The sequence below is a fragment of the Chionomys nivalis genome, chromosome 22, assembly GCF_950005125.1.
Source record: "Chionomys nivalis chromosome 22, mChiNiv1.1, whole genome shotgun sequence".
In the NCBI taxonomy this organism is placed as follows: Eukaryota; Metazoa; Chordata; class Mammalia; order Rodentia; family Cricetidae; genus Chionomys; species Chionomys nivalis.
Window position 1 is genome coordinate 45223309 of NC_080107.1, and position 17038 is coordinate 45240346.

At 53.8% G+C, this 17038-nt stretch overlaps 1 protein-coding gene across 6 annotated transcripts; it reads right to left on the bottom strand.

The window, feature by feature from the left end:
- Positions 1-496: 496 nt before the first annotated feature.
- On the bottom strand, positions 497-15486 carry Sh3glb2 (SH3 domain containing GRB2 like, endophilin B2). Of its 6 annotated transcripts, XM_057755135.1 has the most exons (13): positions 15338-15486; positions 11631-11772; positions 10973-11101; positions 6393-6526; positions 6153-6245; positions 5000-5011; positions 4313-4375; positions 2866-2889; positions 2229-2318; positions 2017-2117; positions 1691-1705; positions 1339-1579; positions 497-1054 (listed from the first exon to the last, which is right to left on the bottom strand). In XM_057755135.1, exons 1-13 carry the CDS (start codon positions 15398-15400, stop codon positions 947-949), a joined length of 1215 nt encoding a protein of 404 aa, XP_057611118.1. In that variant the 5' UTR covers positions 15401-15486; the 3' UTR covers positions 497-946. The 6 variants fall into 6 exon arrangements, with proteins under 6 accessions (XP_057611118.1, XP_057611119.1, XP_057611120.1 ...); XM_057755136.1 differs by lacking the exon at positions 5000-5011; XM_057755137.1 differs by lacking the exon at positions 1691-1705.
- Positions 15487-17038: the final 1552 nt, after the last annotated feature.

Here is a 17038-nt window from a genome sequence, read left to right on the forward strand (position 1 = left end):
TAGCTCTTCCCCATGCGAAGCCCCAGCATGCCCACTGGGACCATGTTAAAAAAAAAAAAAAAATACGGCCATATTGGAAGTTCCCAGAATCAGACTGATGTAGGTTTAAGAGCCTGGCTGCCACTTGCCCACTTACAAGCTATAGTACCTTGAAGAGGTAGGTGACTACTGATGTCTTATCCCTCATAGCTCCAGACCGAGCCCACAGCTATCGGCTACTAACGCTTTCCTCTTGACAGGAAAGCCACTGCAGTTCAGTGGGTCCAAATTTAGCCAAGTTTTCCTTAAGCACAAAGTACTGTGCAGCTTCAGATATGCGGCCCTGGGAATTGTTTCACAATATGACCTTTCCTCTGATCTGCACTCTGGGAAGAAGCTTGTGCCATGGCTCCACACAGTCCCTATTCAGAAAAGGGGAGACCAACAAAGTCTAACCATTACGCTTTCAGGACGGCTCATGCACACTGAGACCCTGACAAGAATCCAGGCAGTTTGCACACAAAGGATTTATTTGCCAGAGAACAAGCAGACAGGCAGAAGTAAGAATGCCAGTTAGAAACTGAGTGAGTGTGATGGCTGCAACCACTGTACTCAGCCAGAGCTGTGAGTGAAGGCGGGGAGGGCAGCACTCCGCGCTGCTGGTCTCCTGCCAGACTGTCTAATCCCTGACTGTTAGCCCTGCCTGTTTGCTGCTGTCCCCCTCAACCTTCTACAGCTAGAAGGCAGATGTTCTTTTCATGCCAAGAGCATCCCAGCATATCATGGAGCTGGGAAGCCTTGAGTATGCAGGGGTGCAGGTCAGAAGCAGGGCTAGCAGAGGGACCTGGAGCCATTCTGTCATGTGGGGTCCTTCCTAGCTCGATGACAGGGCCACAGCTAGAACAGGGTTAGGTCCCCTATCCTAAACAGCTATGTCACCAGCGGACAGGACCTGGAAGGGGGCTGCTTAGCTGAGAAGTTCCAAGTAGGTGACAGGGACCTTGCCCTTCTTGTTGCCTCTCTCACCAATGAGCCAGTCAGGGTCCATGCCAGGCAGGCTGTAGACAGTGATGAGCTGTGGGGAGCAGAGAGGGAATTTGTGCCCTGGAAATGGGTGGGATGTCCCAAGACTAAGCAGGCGTAAAGCTGCTCCATCCCTTGAGGGGTGTCCCTATAGTGCTCTACTGAGCCATAGCAGCTAGGGGCTGCTTGAGACCGCAGTCACTGACTCCTACAGCTCTTCCCAAGATCCAGAGAGTCCAGGAGAATGGCCAGGGTTGTGCAGACCCAGTGTTCCTGGCCTCCAGTCTAGTAGTTCCTGTCCAGCTCTTGCCTGCCCCCTCAGAACCCCAGACCCACCTCATCAGCCAGCAGGGCCAGCTCGCTGCTGTCAGCTGCCTCGTAGTCGTAGAGCACCCGGGCCTTACGGGTCCCACTGGCCGGGGGAGCCACCTCCTCTAGACAGAGTGCTGCCTCTTCTGGAGGGGCCAAGCCAGTCGCCGTGGGTACCACAGGCATGGTGGCTGCAGTAGTGGTAGGTGAGGTGCTGCTCAGGGGTGGGGAGGCGGGTTCTATAGTGCCCACAAAGGTGCCTGGAAATCTAGAAGATGAGGGTGTCTCAGCAGGCAGTGCTAGCCTTATGGTTCCACATGCTCCACAAGAGACATCAGCCCACTTTATACACAAGGAAGCCCTACCCCCAGTAACTTACATGGTGCCCTGGGAGCTAGCAGCACAAAGAAAGGGAAAAAAAAACGAAGCTGAGACCATCCCACCTGCTTGTCCCCTACTCACCTCCACAGCCCAAACACTAGAAACTGCTGAGAGCCCCTGTCCCAGGGACTCTGGCTACTGATGGTAGCCCCCTGAGGCTCACCATAAGAAGTACCCAGGTAGGGTTCTAGGCAGAGCCAACAGTCCAATCTCATGTGTCGTGGGGTTTTCTGAGCTCTGAAGAGAAGGCCCTTGGCCAGAAGCGTTGGGCCACTCACTGGGTCTAGGAGATAGGGGGCCTCAGAGACCTGGGTCCAGCCACACCTGCCTAGTTGTTTCTGCAGATCCAGCATGTGGCGGTAGCATTGTGCATAGTAGGTTGTCTGAGACTTGACGAATTCATGGAGGCAGCGAAGGTGGTTCACCTGGAAGAAAGAGGTCGGACTTCCTCTAGCCTCTGGGACACCCAGTCTACAGGCTGGCTCTGTGGCCCGTGCTTGTGGTAAAACTCAGGAGGACATGAATGCAGGACTCACGTGGGTGCTGCTGATCCCCTCCAGTAAGAGACGAGTCACTTCTGCCTGCCGGTCAAACTCTGTCTGTGCCACTCGAAGCTCTTGCTCGGCCTAGGTGGGGCAAGCAGTAATGAGAGTAGCCCCCATTCTGCATCCCTTCCACCAGCCTTCCCTGTGCCCTGAGGCCTCCTGGGAACGTAGATGGCCTGGCATTGCACCTAGAGCTGACTTCCAGAGGAGCCAGAGCCAACTTAGGATCTGTGGGTAACTTTAGTGACAGGCCTCTGCCACCAAACAGGAGGATCTATCCAGGAGGTAGGACCTCATGTGCTGTAGAGTGGGATTTAGTATCGCCAACCAGTACCCAAGTGAGTGTAAGACAGAGTCCTGAGCTTCAGACACCCTCTTTACAGCAGTAGCTGTGTCTGGACCTCTACCCTTAACCTTCTAGACTTTGCCTCCCAAAGTCCCCCAGGCCCTGCCAGACAGTGCTGCACACGCCTTTAATCCCAGCATTCAGGAGGCAGAGGCAGGCGGATCTCTGAGTTCAAGTCCAGCCTGGTCTATAAGAGCTAGTTCTAGGACAGGCTCCAAAGCTACAGAGAAACCTTGTCTCCAAAAATAAGCTTTAAAACCAAAGACCCCAGACCCAACTCACCTTGTCTACTTCATCGTTCCAAAGCTGTGGAGACCACAACAGCACCAGTAGGCAGGGAAGGGAAGGTGGGCATCATGAGTGGAGGGGGAGGGGCAGCCAGATACCAGAGCCTGTGCCTGTCCCAGCTCCCAAGGACCCTGCACAACCCATCCCAACCCAACCAGGAGCTGAGGCTGGAACAAGGTTTGCTCTAAGGGCAGGGAAATGACACCACATCTAGCATGCTGCATGCAGGGCCAGCCAGCTGGGAACTCTTGCTTGTACTTTTCCTACAGCCGCCCCCAACTCTAAGTGGGTCTTAGAGACCAAGTGTCCCCACCCCACCCTGACTCCTGCTAGGAGGCAGGACAGGACAAGTGACCCTGGGCCAGTCACTAAACCTTTCTGTCCTCCGGCAGAGAAAGGCAGCCTCGGGCCAGAGTCACACTGGGGGCCAGTGGCAAAAGAAAAAACCAGGGCAGCCTCCACCCTCCGGGATGTTTCTCCTTCAACTCGGCCCAGGGAGGGGAGCAGGATGTGTCATCCAGAGTCTAGGGAAGAAAGACACCCCCTCCCCCCATCGTGACTTAGGCGACCCAATTTATGGCCACTTATGGAAATCTGGCCTAGGATAACACCCTGGCACATGGATGGACAATTGAACTGGGCCCGCAGAGTGCACAGCCCACAGTGGGAGCATCGTCGTCATGTGCCGTGTTGGAGGCCATCTAACAGACCTCAGCGTGAACAGGAGTCGACATTTCAAAGACAGTTGCCAGCCATGGAATGATGAAGAGCACAGATCACACAGTAGCATGCTCAGAACACGAGCAGAGGGCCAGACGGCGGGGACAGGAGAGAGCTTGCTACAGGAGTGGAGGAATGTGGCTGGCCTAGCCCACCCAAGTCACTGTATACCAGCTAACTAACCAGGCGACAGTAGCAGCCTCACCTGCCTCCCTCCCTCCATCTTGCCTCCATCCTGCTCCTCCAGCTGGCCTTCCCCCTGCTTTCTAGCCATCTAGCTTGTGAGCTACAGTGGAGCTAAGGCAAACAGTTGTCTAGTAGTCTGAGACAGGAAGTCAGCCCAGGCAGCCTCCTCCCTAACCCCAGTGTCCACCCGGAGCAATGAGGAGGTTGGGGCAGTGTTCCCTTGTAGGAGAAAGCATAGAATGCAAAGTCCCTTGGGTTCCCTAGAGGTGGTATAGTGTGCTGTCCTAAGGACATGGAGTGGTTCCCTGCAGCTGGACAAGACTGCATAGGATCCCACCTTGCATAGGGAGAAACCAGCTCAGCCTCCCTGCTGGGCCAGATAGAGTTGTAACTTCCCTGTTGCGAGTTGTCCTTAGCCTCTCAGGGCAACCTGCCACATGAGCAGGGGGGCCCTTTGCCTCACCTGCTGGCTTCTTGTGGAACTGTGGGCAGAGGAGGCCAGGGTGGGGCAGGGCATGGTAGGAAGGGTGCTTACCGCGGAGGCGCTGGCCGAGAGAATGTAATTACGAGGTCTAGTCTCCTGAAAGTCAGGCACCGTCTGGCGGGGAACAGAGTTCACGGGGGAGGGGGGTCACCCTGGGCCAGGACCAGTGTTGAGGCCAGGAGGTGGCCCCGGAGTCTCCTATATAAGGAGACACAAGAAACCCTGGCCCCAGGGACAGATAGGAGGACACAGATAACAACATAGACCCTCTGTGTCCACTCCAACCATCTGGAAAGGAGACGGGCTTAGGGGCTCAATGGGTCCAACACGAAGACCCAGTGGACAGATTGCTGAGGCCCAAGTGAATCACAGGCTGGGCCTGCCCTTCTTTTGGGGCTCAGGCACACAAGGAAGCCCCCCGGATCCACAACCCTCCCCAGCACAGCTTTCTCCAGCTCAGAATTTCACCACACTGTCTCTGCCTCTTCCCTTGAGGTCAGATCCCTCCCCACAAGAGTAGATGGATGGATGCATGAATGGACAGAGTGACAGGATTTGACATTTGCAAGAAGCTGCCTCATAGGCCTTGATGCCTGCATCCCCACAAAGCAGAGACTGCATGGAGGCCAGCCGATTGCAAAAGCCTAAAGGCATGGCCTGGGCTGGCCACAACACCCGGGCCTTCGGACAGGATGGGTGGACCAGAAGCAGCACAGCACATGGGACAGGTATACTCACATCTCCCTCACACTGAGCCAAGTTACCCAAAGCAGAACGGAAAGGAACAAAAACAGAGAGTTAGTTAAGTTCACAGCAAGCGAAAGCAGGCATAGCCAGCCCGGCGCGAGGTGAGCAGAGAAGGACTGGAAGGCCACTCACAAGCCACCCTCAGGAGTCCTGGGCAGCATGTGTGCCCAAGAGAGAGCTGCTGAGCTTGAGCCCCTAGGGACACCGCTCCTGCCTCACTTGACTCACAGGCCCAAGGCTCTCTGGGCCCCAAGGGGAGACGCAATCACTCTGCGGTGGACTAGGAAAAGACAGAAGTAACAGGAAGTGGGGCTGTTCTGCCCAGGTGATTGACAAAGTAATCCCAATGGCCACAGGCCATTCCCTGCACACTTGGTTGACTTGGGACCTTGCTGTGGCTCTTGCTGGAGGCAATGTAGGCCCCAGCGGTCACACTGTACATCATGCTGTAGGGAGAACATGATGAAGGAGAATTATGGGAAGTGGAGAACCACCAGCTGAGCATTGGAGAAACACAGAGGAGATTCCTAACATGCCCTGGGCCTAGGAGTTTCTCAGAACCTGAGGTGGCTGTTAACACCCTTACACCACCGAGCAGCCCGCATGCCGAGCCACTGCTCAGCCCTCTTGGCCTAGCCCTGTTGAATCAGCTCAGCCTGTCCTGTTCTGGCTGAGCAGGCCCCGGTGGGCTGTGAGGTGAAGGAGCTCCTCGAACAGTCCCTGCATGGGGTCGGGATGGGCAGCTCTAGTGTTGTCCACAGCCTCCAGCCTAGGGCAGCCTATGCACAGGACACGTGCTCACATTCAGGCAGCAGGTGCAGAGTTAACAGGGGAGCCATGCCCAGACAGGGCCAGGCTGAGCATCCACAGAGGCAGGAGAGGCATGCAAGAATTCTATCTGACACCTAAGAGACTTGCAAGATGCCCTGCCCAGTGAACGGTACCATGAGCCTGCCTATCTCATAAATGTCTGCCCCGGAACCACCAGGATTCCCTGGGGTGGGGACAGAAACCATGGCCTGACCAGTGAGCAATCTAGCCCCAGCCAGGGAAGAAGAGCATGCCAAACACTAGGTCCCTTGTGTGCCCCATCTCTGGACCCCCAGTAGAGCTTGGGGGCACAGGGAGAGGCAGGGGCACTTACCGTGGCCTTGGCTTCCGCCGCCTTGGCCTTCTTCAGCCGTGCTTTGCAGGCGTCCAGGTCAAGGCGCCGGTTCTGCAGGAGGCGCCTCTCCTTCTGCAGGGTGGGTGACAGGAGAGTGAGCAGCCGAGACCTGGCCAAAGACCCCTGGGCAACAGGAGCCACCTCGGGAGAGGCTCGGGTTCCCTGCCTAGGATGATAACCTGGGCACAGAGCTCAGAGGAGGGGTCCCAGTCTCCTCACCGAAATCGTTTTCCAGTCCCCTTCCAGAAAGTTGCGCAAGGGTGTGAGGAAGCTGAGGGAGGCAGTGTGAATGAAATCCCGTTCTGCTGCTCCCAGGCGCTTTTCAGCTTCTGACACCTTGATTAGGGTCTTCCCTAGGAAGACAGAGTTGGAGGGTGAGGGACGGCAGGCCTCAAGTCCTCCGCCCCCGGGAGGTCTGCCAGGCAAGTGAAGGAAGGCACTGTGACCCTAAAAAGATGGACGGGGCTCCTGGCAGGCAGGGGATGAGGCCTGGTGTCTCAAGAGCAAACAAGATTGGGGAGTTCCAGAACGAGAAAAAGGAGTTTGACAAATCTCCCCCAGAAGTCAAGGACATCAACTTCCAAAGTCAGGAAATTGATCAAAGACACAAAAACCAGTGGAGAAACACTGGAAAACAGCCACTGGACCCTAGTACAAACAATGGAGGGTACTATCCTGGAGACAGACGTGCGGTCTCCTCCTGGCTGGCGGCTATCCACCCAGGAGACAGGGTCACCCCCCACTGCAGCTGCTGGGTGAGTGGAGAAGAAAGAGGATCCTAGGGGACACTCCCAACAGCAGCAGCCACTGGCCAAAGCCAGGAGCAGCCAGAGGCCTGCTGGGAAGAGCGGGTACTCCTGCCAGAATCTAGCGTGATCTAGAGAAGCCCCAGTACATCCTGAACGGCTCCCAGCAAGCACACCTGTGGCATGTCTGAGACAGGCTGAAGAGCGCACCAGCATGTCCCACCCTGGGCTGAACGGAAGCCGTGTACCTACAAGGCAAAAGCTGGCTAGACTTGTAAACTGCTCGACCTTGAGACGAGTGTCCCAACCACATACACACTTACCAATAAAGTCTCAGTGGCTGGAGATTTGAAAAACAACCACTGAGCCGGGCGGTGGTGGCGCACGCCTTTAATCCCAGCACTCGGGAGGCAGAGGCAGGTGGATCTCTGTGAGTTCGAGACCAGCCTGGTCTACAAGAGCTAGTTCCAGGACAGGCTCCAAAACCACAGAGAAACCCTGTCTCGAAAAACCAAAAAAAAAAAAAAAAAAAAAAAAAAAAAACAACCACTGAGCTGGGCGGTGGTGGTGCACGCCTTTAATCCCAGCACTTGGGAGGCAGAGGCAGACGGATCTCTGTGAGTTCGAGACCAACCTCCAGGCTCCAAAACCACAGAGAAACCCTGTCTTGAAAAACAAAAACAAAAAAAAAAACAAAGAAAAAAAAAACAACCACTGACCAATATTGGCTGACATGTACTGACCCCACGATAGCTCCTTGGGAGCTAGCTTGAAAAAGTATACTGGGAACGATGGGCACTCTCATCTGCTCGTCTGCTGGTCCAGAGGCAGAGGCCACTCCGAGCAAATCAGTAAGACATGGTTTCAAAAAAAAAAAAAAATAGGGATCTGGGATGTAGCTCAATGGTAAATTACTTGCTGAGACACACAGGCTCAGGGTTATCCTCAGTACTGACCAAATATATATTTATGTAAAATAGAAAATACCTATAATATAAAAGGAGCCATATAAGACAAGAAAAATTACCCAAGACCTAAATGAAAAATAATCTAACACATCAATAATTACATTAAATGTATATAGATTAAGCACTCTAATGAAAAGGCAATGACTATTGTCTATACTGAATACCATTGATTAGACCTATGCTTGCGATTTTATGATATAAAAACAGGTTGAGAAGAAAAGGGCACAGGCAGCTACTATGCAAGTGCTGGTGTCGGTGCTAAGGAGCCATACAGTCACCAGACAATGGGCTTTCAGGCAAGAAGTCTCACTAGAGACAACGAATAGCATCTTAATTTTAGCTTCTGGGATGGAGTGGTGCTCTGCTGGCCAGGCAGATAACAACATTGAACCTCTGTGTCCAGGCAGAGTATCTGGATGACTGCAGTGGCATCGAGCAGAGACAACAGAGTCAGCCCAGGGCTGGGGCATCACTGGGGACTGCTGAACAAGCATGGGACCTGAATTCAGATCCCGGCACTCACATAAAAGTCGTGCAGCGGCACCATGTCTATAACCTTTGCCACAGATGGCAGCGGGGCAGGTGCATCAGCACCGGCTACCACAATAGCAGAATAAATGAGCTACAGGTTCAGCGACAGGGCAGGGGAGGACAACATCCAAATCTGACTTCTGGCCTACACATGTGCACAGACACACACACACACACACACCAATCCATCAGGCTCTAAAATACACACACCAAACACTGGCAAACCATAAAGATAGACAATGAAAAAAACAGCTGGAAAATTCCATGCTCTTTCTCAATAAGCAGGGAGAAACGGGCAGCAAGAACACAGAATGACACCATCAACAGCCAGCCTTCCTGAACAGTGCTGGGCCAAGCAACACACGACTTAAGGTCCTGTTCTCCACCTGTGGGCTGCCCCAATGACCCTTTTCACAGAGGCCGCCTAAGACCACAGGGAAACACAGATTGCGTTCTGATTCACAACACTAGCAAAAAAACAGTTATGAAGTAGCAACAAATATGTTATGGTTGGGGTCACCACAGCATGAGGAGCTAGGAAGGCTGGGAACCACTGCTCTAGGCCATGAGAAAGCCAGGACCTTTATTTATTTATTTATTTATTTATTTTGGTTTTTCGAGACAGGGTTTCAAGCCAGGACCTTTAAAATCCAGACAGCTGAAGCTCAAGCTCCCTGCTAGCGGGGTACAAAAAGCCACTTGGGGAAAACACTTTGGCAATTTCTTTCCCTTTGCCCTCATACAGGTGCTGGCGATCGAGCCGCAGACCTCATCAACTAACTGAGCTAGATCCCCAGCCCGGCAGTTTCCCAGCAGGTTAAATATGGGGCAGGAGCAATGGAAGACAGACCACAAAACATGTTACTGGTAGCCTGAGCTGGGAACCAGGTCTGGCTATATAAAGGGGAGATTTTTGGGTCCGAGGTGGAGGGATTTTTCGTTTAAATTGATCTGTGGAGATATTTTTTCAACTCTAAATTCAATGGAGTATATAATAGAAACCAGGTATATTTTATGGCACATAAGGTATATTTGAATAAAATTCAGAAGTCAAGGAAGAGAGAATAAGGATGCATGCAAGACAATGGCTAAATACGAGCTGGAGAAATGGTTCAATAGTTAAGACCACCGGATGCTCTTCTGGAGGACCACTGGTCCCCCACTGTGCAATTCCCAGCACCATGTCAGGAAGTTCACACCCCTATAACTCCAGCTCCAGGGGTACACAGGCAGTGCAATGCACGCATGTAAAACACACATATTACAATAAAAAAAAATATTTTCTTGTTATTTATTTATTAATTAATTTATTTATTTTTAATTTCTCAAGACAGGGTTTCTCTGTAGCTTTGGAGCCTGTCCTGGAACTAGCTCTTGTAGACCAGGCTGGACTCAAACTCACAGAGATCCACCTGCCTCTGCCTCCCGAGTGCTGGGATTAAAGGTGTGCACCACCACGGCCTGGCAAATAAATCTTTTGTAAAAGTTAGGTTTACTCAGTCAGCCAAGTGCACTGTGCACAAACATGACCTGAGCTCGGTCCCCAGAACACACATGAACAGCAGGTTCTCAGTGTTCAGGAAGTAGAAACAAGGTAGAGACTCAGAGGCTTGCGGCCATCGGCCTAGCCTAACCAGTGAGCAAGCACCAGGTCCTAGTGCGCCCTGTCTCACAAAAGATGGTGAAAAATGCCTGAAGTTGGACCTTTGCCCCCTCACACACGTATGTGCACTGCACACACATAACCTAGGGCTGGGGTGTGGGTCAGTGGAAGAGTGCTTGCCAACCATTCACAGGACCCCAGGTTCCAACTCCAGCACTACAGAAACAACACAGAAACAACACATACACACATATACCCATACATACACACTTCACAGATACACCACACACACACCACACACACACATATACCCATACACACACACTTCACAGATACACCACACACACACCACATACACACATATGCCCATACATACACACTTCACAGATACACCACACACACACACACAGTACACATACCACACCGCATTTACACATTCATCACACATACATACTCACACCACACACTCATATACAAACTCTACAGACACACCACACCACACACACTCCACATATTATACACATACCACACCACACACATACAACCCACACACATCACGTACACACATACATACTCACACCACACACACATATACACACTCTACAGACACACCACACCACACACACACTCCACATACTATACACATACTACACATGTGCGCACACACAAAAACACACACCCCTAAACTGGCTAAAGGAGGGTCTGTTCCTTTATTCTCATCTTATAACTCATGTTATCTCTGTAATTTTTAAACAGGAGGGAGCTGACCTGACGGCTATACCTCCAATCCCAGCATTCAGGGGACAAAGCCAGGTGGAGCTCTGTGATTTTAAGGCCTACCTTAAATAGAGAACTTAGTCAGAAATAAAATTTTAAAAAAAGAGGGAGAAGGGAGGCAGGAAGAAGGAGCTAGAGACAATGCCCCTCACCCTAGCTCTGTGGTCGCCTCACCATAGGGGGTGTCGGGACCCAACTCGCTGGCTGCTTCTGCCATGTACTGAGCCAGTAGTTCCCCGTTGGTGACCCTTGAGGGCACCTTTCTGTCCAGCTTCTCATATAGGAACTCTTCCACTCGGGCACCTGTAGGGAGACAACAGCCAAAAACACAGGGCTCTCGGGGCTAAGCCACGGAGAGAGAGCAAACCCTGGCCACCCCCAGACAGCATCCATACTGAAGGCTTGCAGGCACATCTCATACCCACACCCACCCTGTGAGACCCGAGAGAACAAGGCTTGGAGACGTGACACCACTGTCCCACAGCACTGAGTCAGCACCTCCCATGTCTCCCCGACTTAATTAGCGTTTACAGTGTGTGACACGCTTGCACCGTGCCCTGGCCCGGGTCCTGGGTCTCTGTGGACACTTCAGAGACACTGCAGGTTTACAGGTGACATGCAGGCTGCCCCCTTCTGCTCATGCAGTCAGCACGCTGTATGACTTCGGCCAGGCCCTTGCTCGTGGCTGGCTGCAAGCCCAAGCTGACATTTGTAGTTCGTGAGTCCCTCCCCACACGTGTTTCAGTTCAGGCTTCGTCTCCCATGCATTTCGGAGCCCCGCACTCACAGCCCCATGTCGGCCCGCGTGCCCTCCTGCCCCGCACCCACTCACTGGGGTTGGGTTGTAGCAGCACCTCAGTCTGCCTCAGGATCCGCTCTGTCCAGTTCTTGGTGCTGTCTGCCCGAGCCAGGAGGTTTTCAAAGTGAGCATCAAGCTCAGTCTTCTCCGCCTGGCCGAATTTCTCCTCTGTGAACTGGGAAGGAAGCGGCAGGGGAGGCCCTGGGGTCAAGCCTTTGGAGGGTGGCCTATTGCACCCCACCCTGGGGCTTGGTTGCTTCTTTCTAGGATGAGGGGGTTGGGTGAGTCAGAACCATGGCTCCTAGAAGCCCCATAGTTCCCCAGTCCCTCTCTCCACAGAAGCATGTATGCTCCTAGTGAGATGGACCCTGAGGAGGTGGCCACCAGGGCTGAGGGACAGAACTTGGTAGCAAGTCCTTAGGGAACAGATGAGGCCCAGAGGAGCCTCCATGGGATTCCAACAAGGATTCAGGTTCCGGAATGAAATGGACCCTACCCATATCTGTTCTACTCCCGATGAGCTATGTGACACTGGGGAAGGGGCTTTAGGGGCTTTGCCTCTCTGGGCCTCAGAGTCCCCTGGAAACAGATAGTAAGAATGTTTCTCACAGACCACACAGGGTAAAATGGGAAGACGTGGGTTAGACACGAGAGGGCTGGCAACCGAGCCCGTGCCCAGCGTGAAGTGCCCACGCTACTGCTGCTGGAGCTGACGGGCAGTATGTCTAAGGACCAAGTGTGGGAGGGAGGGAGGCTGGCCAAATGTTTGGCTTCTGGGTGTGGTAAACAGAGAACATTGCCAGCCCATCGGAGCCAGCTGCTGGGTGTACCCAGAACCCAGGAGGTCACATGGGTCCCCAGTCAGAGCTGGCTGGAATCATGCGGGCTACCTAGGAATACTGGGGAACTGGTCCAAGTCCTCACCAGATAATCTAGAAAAGCCCAGGAACAGATGTCCCCAGGCACAAGCCTTTTCCAGCCAGGTGACCAGGTTTGCCCAAGGGCATCACCAACAGCAAAAGGTAAAATCTGCTCCAGGTATAAGATAAGGAATAAGGACCACGACCGCGTCCTGGGGCACTCAGGCTTCCCGCTGCACGGTCAGAGCCACTGAGGCCAAGCAAAGGGCTGTGCTGCAGTCAGGGTCTAGGGGGCTGGAGCCCTGCGGAGCCACTGCCTCTGATGAATCATCAGGCTGAGCCAAGGAGCCACCAGATCTCACTGCAGCCATCAATTATGCAGCAGGCCTCGGGCTTCTCCCTTAAAGCCTCCTCCTCAGCTGCCCTGTCCAGCTCAGCATCTCCCGGGGCCTCAGTTTCTCCCTGGAAAATGGTGAAAACCCATCTCACAGAATATCTGGCCAGCATAAAGTAACAGTTTTCTTTTTAGAAACACTGCGTATGGAACCTGGGACCTCTAATACCCTACCAGCCCCAGGGCACTATTAGCTGGGTTATCACTTGGAAAGCCTCCCCGTGGTGTCACTGGGGGCATGGGGATGCTGCCAAACATACGGGTTCCCATGCTTATTGGGCTTTCGCGAGCCCCAGGCATCCTCCCTTGGTCATTGCTGCCTGCCTGTTTGGACGAGGGCAAAGCCCCTGTAGGAGCTTGGTCTGTGATTACCGGGAGGAGTCTCAGCAGAGCGGCTGCCCACGCCCACCCACAGGCACTTATCATCCTATTCTAATGTGCTGCACGAGGCAGGCTTCCCTCGCCTCACCTCACTGCCCTGATGGGGCCGCTCCGCCCCTCCACCTGCTTCAGAGACTCTGGCTGATACCTAGGGCCCATGGTGAGGGACACCACCCCAAAAAATCACTCTTGTAGAAGAAATCCTGCCTCCAGGTTTCAAGCTGGGGAGGCCTTGCTCCCTTTGGGATAGGGGTGGGGTGAGTCCCTCAACACTGTCCTTGGGCCTTGCACAGTAACACTGGCCCATAGGAGCTGTGTACACACTGGTAATTAAGAATGGCTCCGAGCCGGGCGGTGGTGGCGCACGCCTTTAATCCCAGCACTTGGGAGGCAGAGGTAGGTGGATCTCTGTGAGTTCGAGACCAGCCTGGTCTACAAGAGCTAGTTCCAGGACAGGCTCCAAAGCCACAGAGAAACCCTGTCTCGAAAAAAAAGAATGGCTCCGTCTTTCTGACGGCTCCCATGGCAGCCGCCTCTCCGCCCTCTAGGTCACACTGCAGGTGCCTTCCTCCTCTGCTACCTAGTCCCTTTCCAAAGGAGGGGAAAGGGATCACGCCTGAACCAGTCCAAGGCAGTTCCCAGCAGGACGGCATCAGCAGGAGGGTGGGTGTGTGGAGCACAGAAAGCCTCTATTTATAACACGCTCAGCTCCCTCCTCCACCCCAGCCTGGGCCTGGGCACTGGCTCCAGCCCAAGAGTGAGTGAGTGACCCTGTGGGCCTGGCCCCATCAGTGAGGCCAGGAAGCCCAAGACACCACTACCCCCAGCCCTTTCTGTGGGCCTGGCCAGGTCAGGTGGCAGGACCCAGCAGATCAGGTTCTTTCCAGATGTGTGAGATAGTGTGGTTGCCATGCCAACGTTGGGACAGGATTTTCCCCCTCCTGCAGAGGCTGGGGTTCTGAGGGTCTAGCACCCTCTCCGGTGTTGGGGTTGCCCACCAAGCTTGGAACCGGGAACCAGAATGGCAATCCTCACTGGGACGCTAAGTCTCATGGGAACCCTGCGCTTTCTAGTAAACATGGCCACATGGGCCCCTGAGGGGGAGGAGGGGCTGTACCCAGAAGAGTCAACAAGTACCACAAGGGCAGCATACAGAACCTGTTCCTGGTGTACAGAGATGGACCAGCCCTGGGGCACAGGAGTCCCAGATACCCACAGCCACCCTTGAAGCAGACAGGGCCTCCAACACGAGCCTTACACCTGCTTTACAGAAAGGCACGGTAAGGCTGAGGTGATCGTGCAAGGTCGGACGCTCCACAGGTGCAGTTTAACCGTGGCAACTGCAGTTACAGCCATCCCATTTCTCAGACTGAGAAACAGAGGCCCAGTGAGGTGAAGTCCCGGTTCCCAAGGTCACAAGAGAAGGATTTACATCCACATCTGACTCTAGCCCTTCGCTGTGACATCAATTCGCCTAAGTTTCTCTTTTCTAATCCCATATGTTTTGGACTTGTTCCAATATCAGCATTACCGGCCTGAACAGAACCCAAAAAGGGCACCCAGCCAGATCCTAGCCTTCTCGCCATCCTTTAGGCCTGGGAAGCAAAGGGAAACAGGCCTCCTGCAGAACAGAAAGGAAATTACTCCTGGCTTCCGGCCTGATTATCCAAGCGTGTCAAAGGGACTGAGTAGCACCAAGCTGTCCATTGTACGGGTATGGAGACTGAGGTCCGCAGAAGGGATTGGGACATTTTTGTGTAGCCCAGGACCTCCCAGCCAGGAATCGCTGGGCTAAGCCAGGGAAGTAGGAACCACCCAGTGGTCATTCATCTCCAGAGCTGTGCAGGAGCCAGCGCAGTGGGCAAACCTGTCAGTGTAAACCGGCACTGCTGGGCGCCCAGCAGCCCAGGCCCCAACCCCGGGCCATCTGGGAGCTGCAGCTGACCCCGCTGGGAGCTTCCCTGGGCAGCTCGAGGACAGGGGAGCAGGGGACCGAGCTGTCCCCAGCACGCACCGCCGCAGCAGCAGGGAAGGGGATCCTGCTGCAGGGTGCTCGGACGCGCTCCACATCCGGGACCTGCGAGCGGCATCACGCCAAGCCTCACCTGTACCGCCCGGGTGAAGAAGATGCCCGCGTCCGACGCAAGCTTCTTCATGTTGAAGTCCATGGCACGCCCGTACGCAGGGCCGCCGCGCCGGCCCCAGCACAGCCGGCAGCCCCCTGCCCCGCCTCGCGCACCCTGCCCGCACCCCGCCCACCTGCTGCCAGCGCCCGCCCTCTGCGCGCGCGCGGAAGGAGGCCAGTCGAGCGCGGGGCGGGGCCAGACAGATTAGGGCGGGGCCAGGGGCGGGGCTTTGCTGGTAGCGCTGCTGCCTCCTGCCGGCCGCTCGCTCTAATGGACATTTTACTAAAGCAGAAGTTCAACATTGCTAATACTTTGTGCAAATTTTGTTTTTGAAATTCTGGAGATTTATTTGTTTGAAACAGGGTCCCTCTAGGCCCCGACCGGCCTACAACTTCTTATGTAGATCAGGCTGCCTCTGGCTCACAGAAACTGACAACGATCCACCTGTCTGCATGGCAGTGGTGGCACAGCCCTCAGGAGGCAGAGGCAGGCAGATCTTGATGAGTTCGAGGCCAGCCTGGTCTACAGAGCGAGTTCCAGGACATCCAGGGCTACACGGAGAAAACCTGTCTGGAAAAACAAAACAACAACAAAGAACACTGATTAAAGGCATGCGCCACCACTTCTGCCCAATTTGCTTTTGTTTACTGTTTAATTTTTTTTCTTTGTGTGTGGTTGTATGTTTGTATCAGTGTCTGTGTGTACATTTCCACATGAGACATGTACATACAGCAGAGGATAGCCTCAGGCGTTGGTCTGCCCCACGGCATGCCAAGGATCTCTGTTCTCGGCCTCATTTCTCACTGGCCATAGGAGCCCAGGAACTGCGATCCTGGATTTGACGTGGTTTCCTTTACCTGGGTTCTCAAGGCTATGCGGTAAGTTCTTTACCCATGGAGTCATTTTACCTAACGTGTTTTTTGCTTTGAAATGTTGTGTATTGTGTGTGTGATAGGGGGACGCAAGAAAGCTGTAGCACATATGTGGAGGTCAGAGAACAACTTTACTTTTACAAAGGTTCCCTGATCTTCAAGGCCACACTTTGGCAAGCTCCACCCCTGCTGAGCTACCTCTCCGACTCTGGTTATCTTGTTAATTTAAACGATTTCTTTATGTGTGTGGTTATTTTGTCTGCATATGGCTATGTACCCTGTGTGCAACGCCCAGAGAGGCCAGATGAAGGTGATGGATCTCTGGAAAGCCGCCAAGTGGGTGCTGGAGGTGAGTGGTCCTGGGAAGTCAGGACCTCTGAAGAGCAGCCAGGGCTCTGCTGAGCCATCTCTCCAGTCCCACTCCCCTTCTAAGACTGTTGTTGTTGTTGTTGTTTGTGTATGTGGGGACATATGTCACATGTGTATGAGCACCCATGGAGACCAAAAGAGGGTGTCAGACCTGAAGCTGGAATGAGAGGCAGTTGGGCAGCCTCGTATGGAAGCTGGGAACCAAACCCTGGTCCTATGGAAAGCAGTGGCTGCTCTCACCCGCTGAGACACTCCTCCTGTCTGGGTTTTTTTTTTTTTTTTTTTTTTTTTGGTTTTTCGAGACAGGGTTTCTCTGTGGCTTTGGAGCCTGTCCTGGAACTAGCTCGAACTCACAGAGATCCGCCTGCCTCTGCCTCCCGAGTGCTGGGATTAAAGGCGTGCGCCACCATCGCCCGGCTCCTGTCTGGGTTTTTGTTGT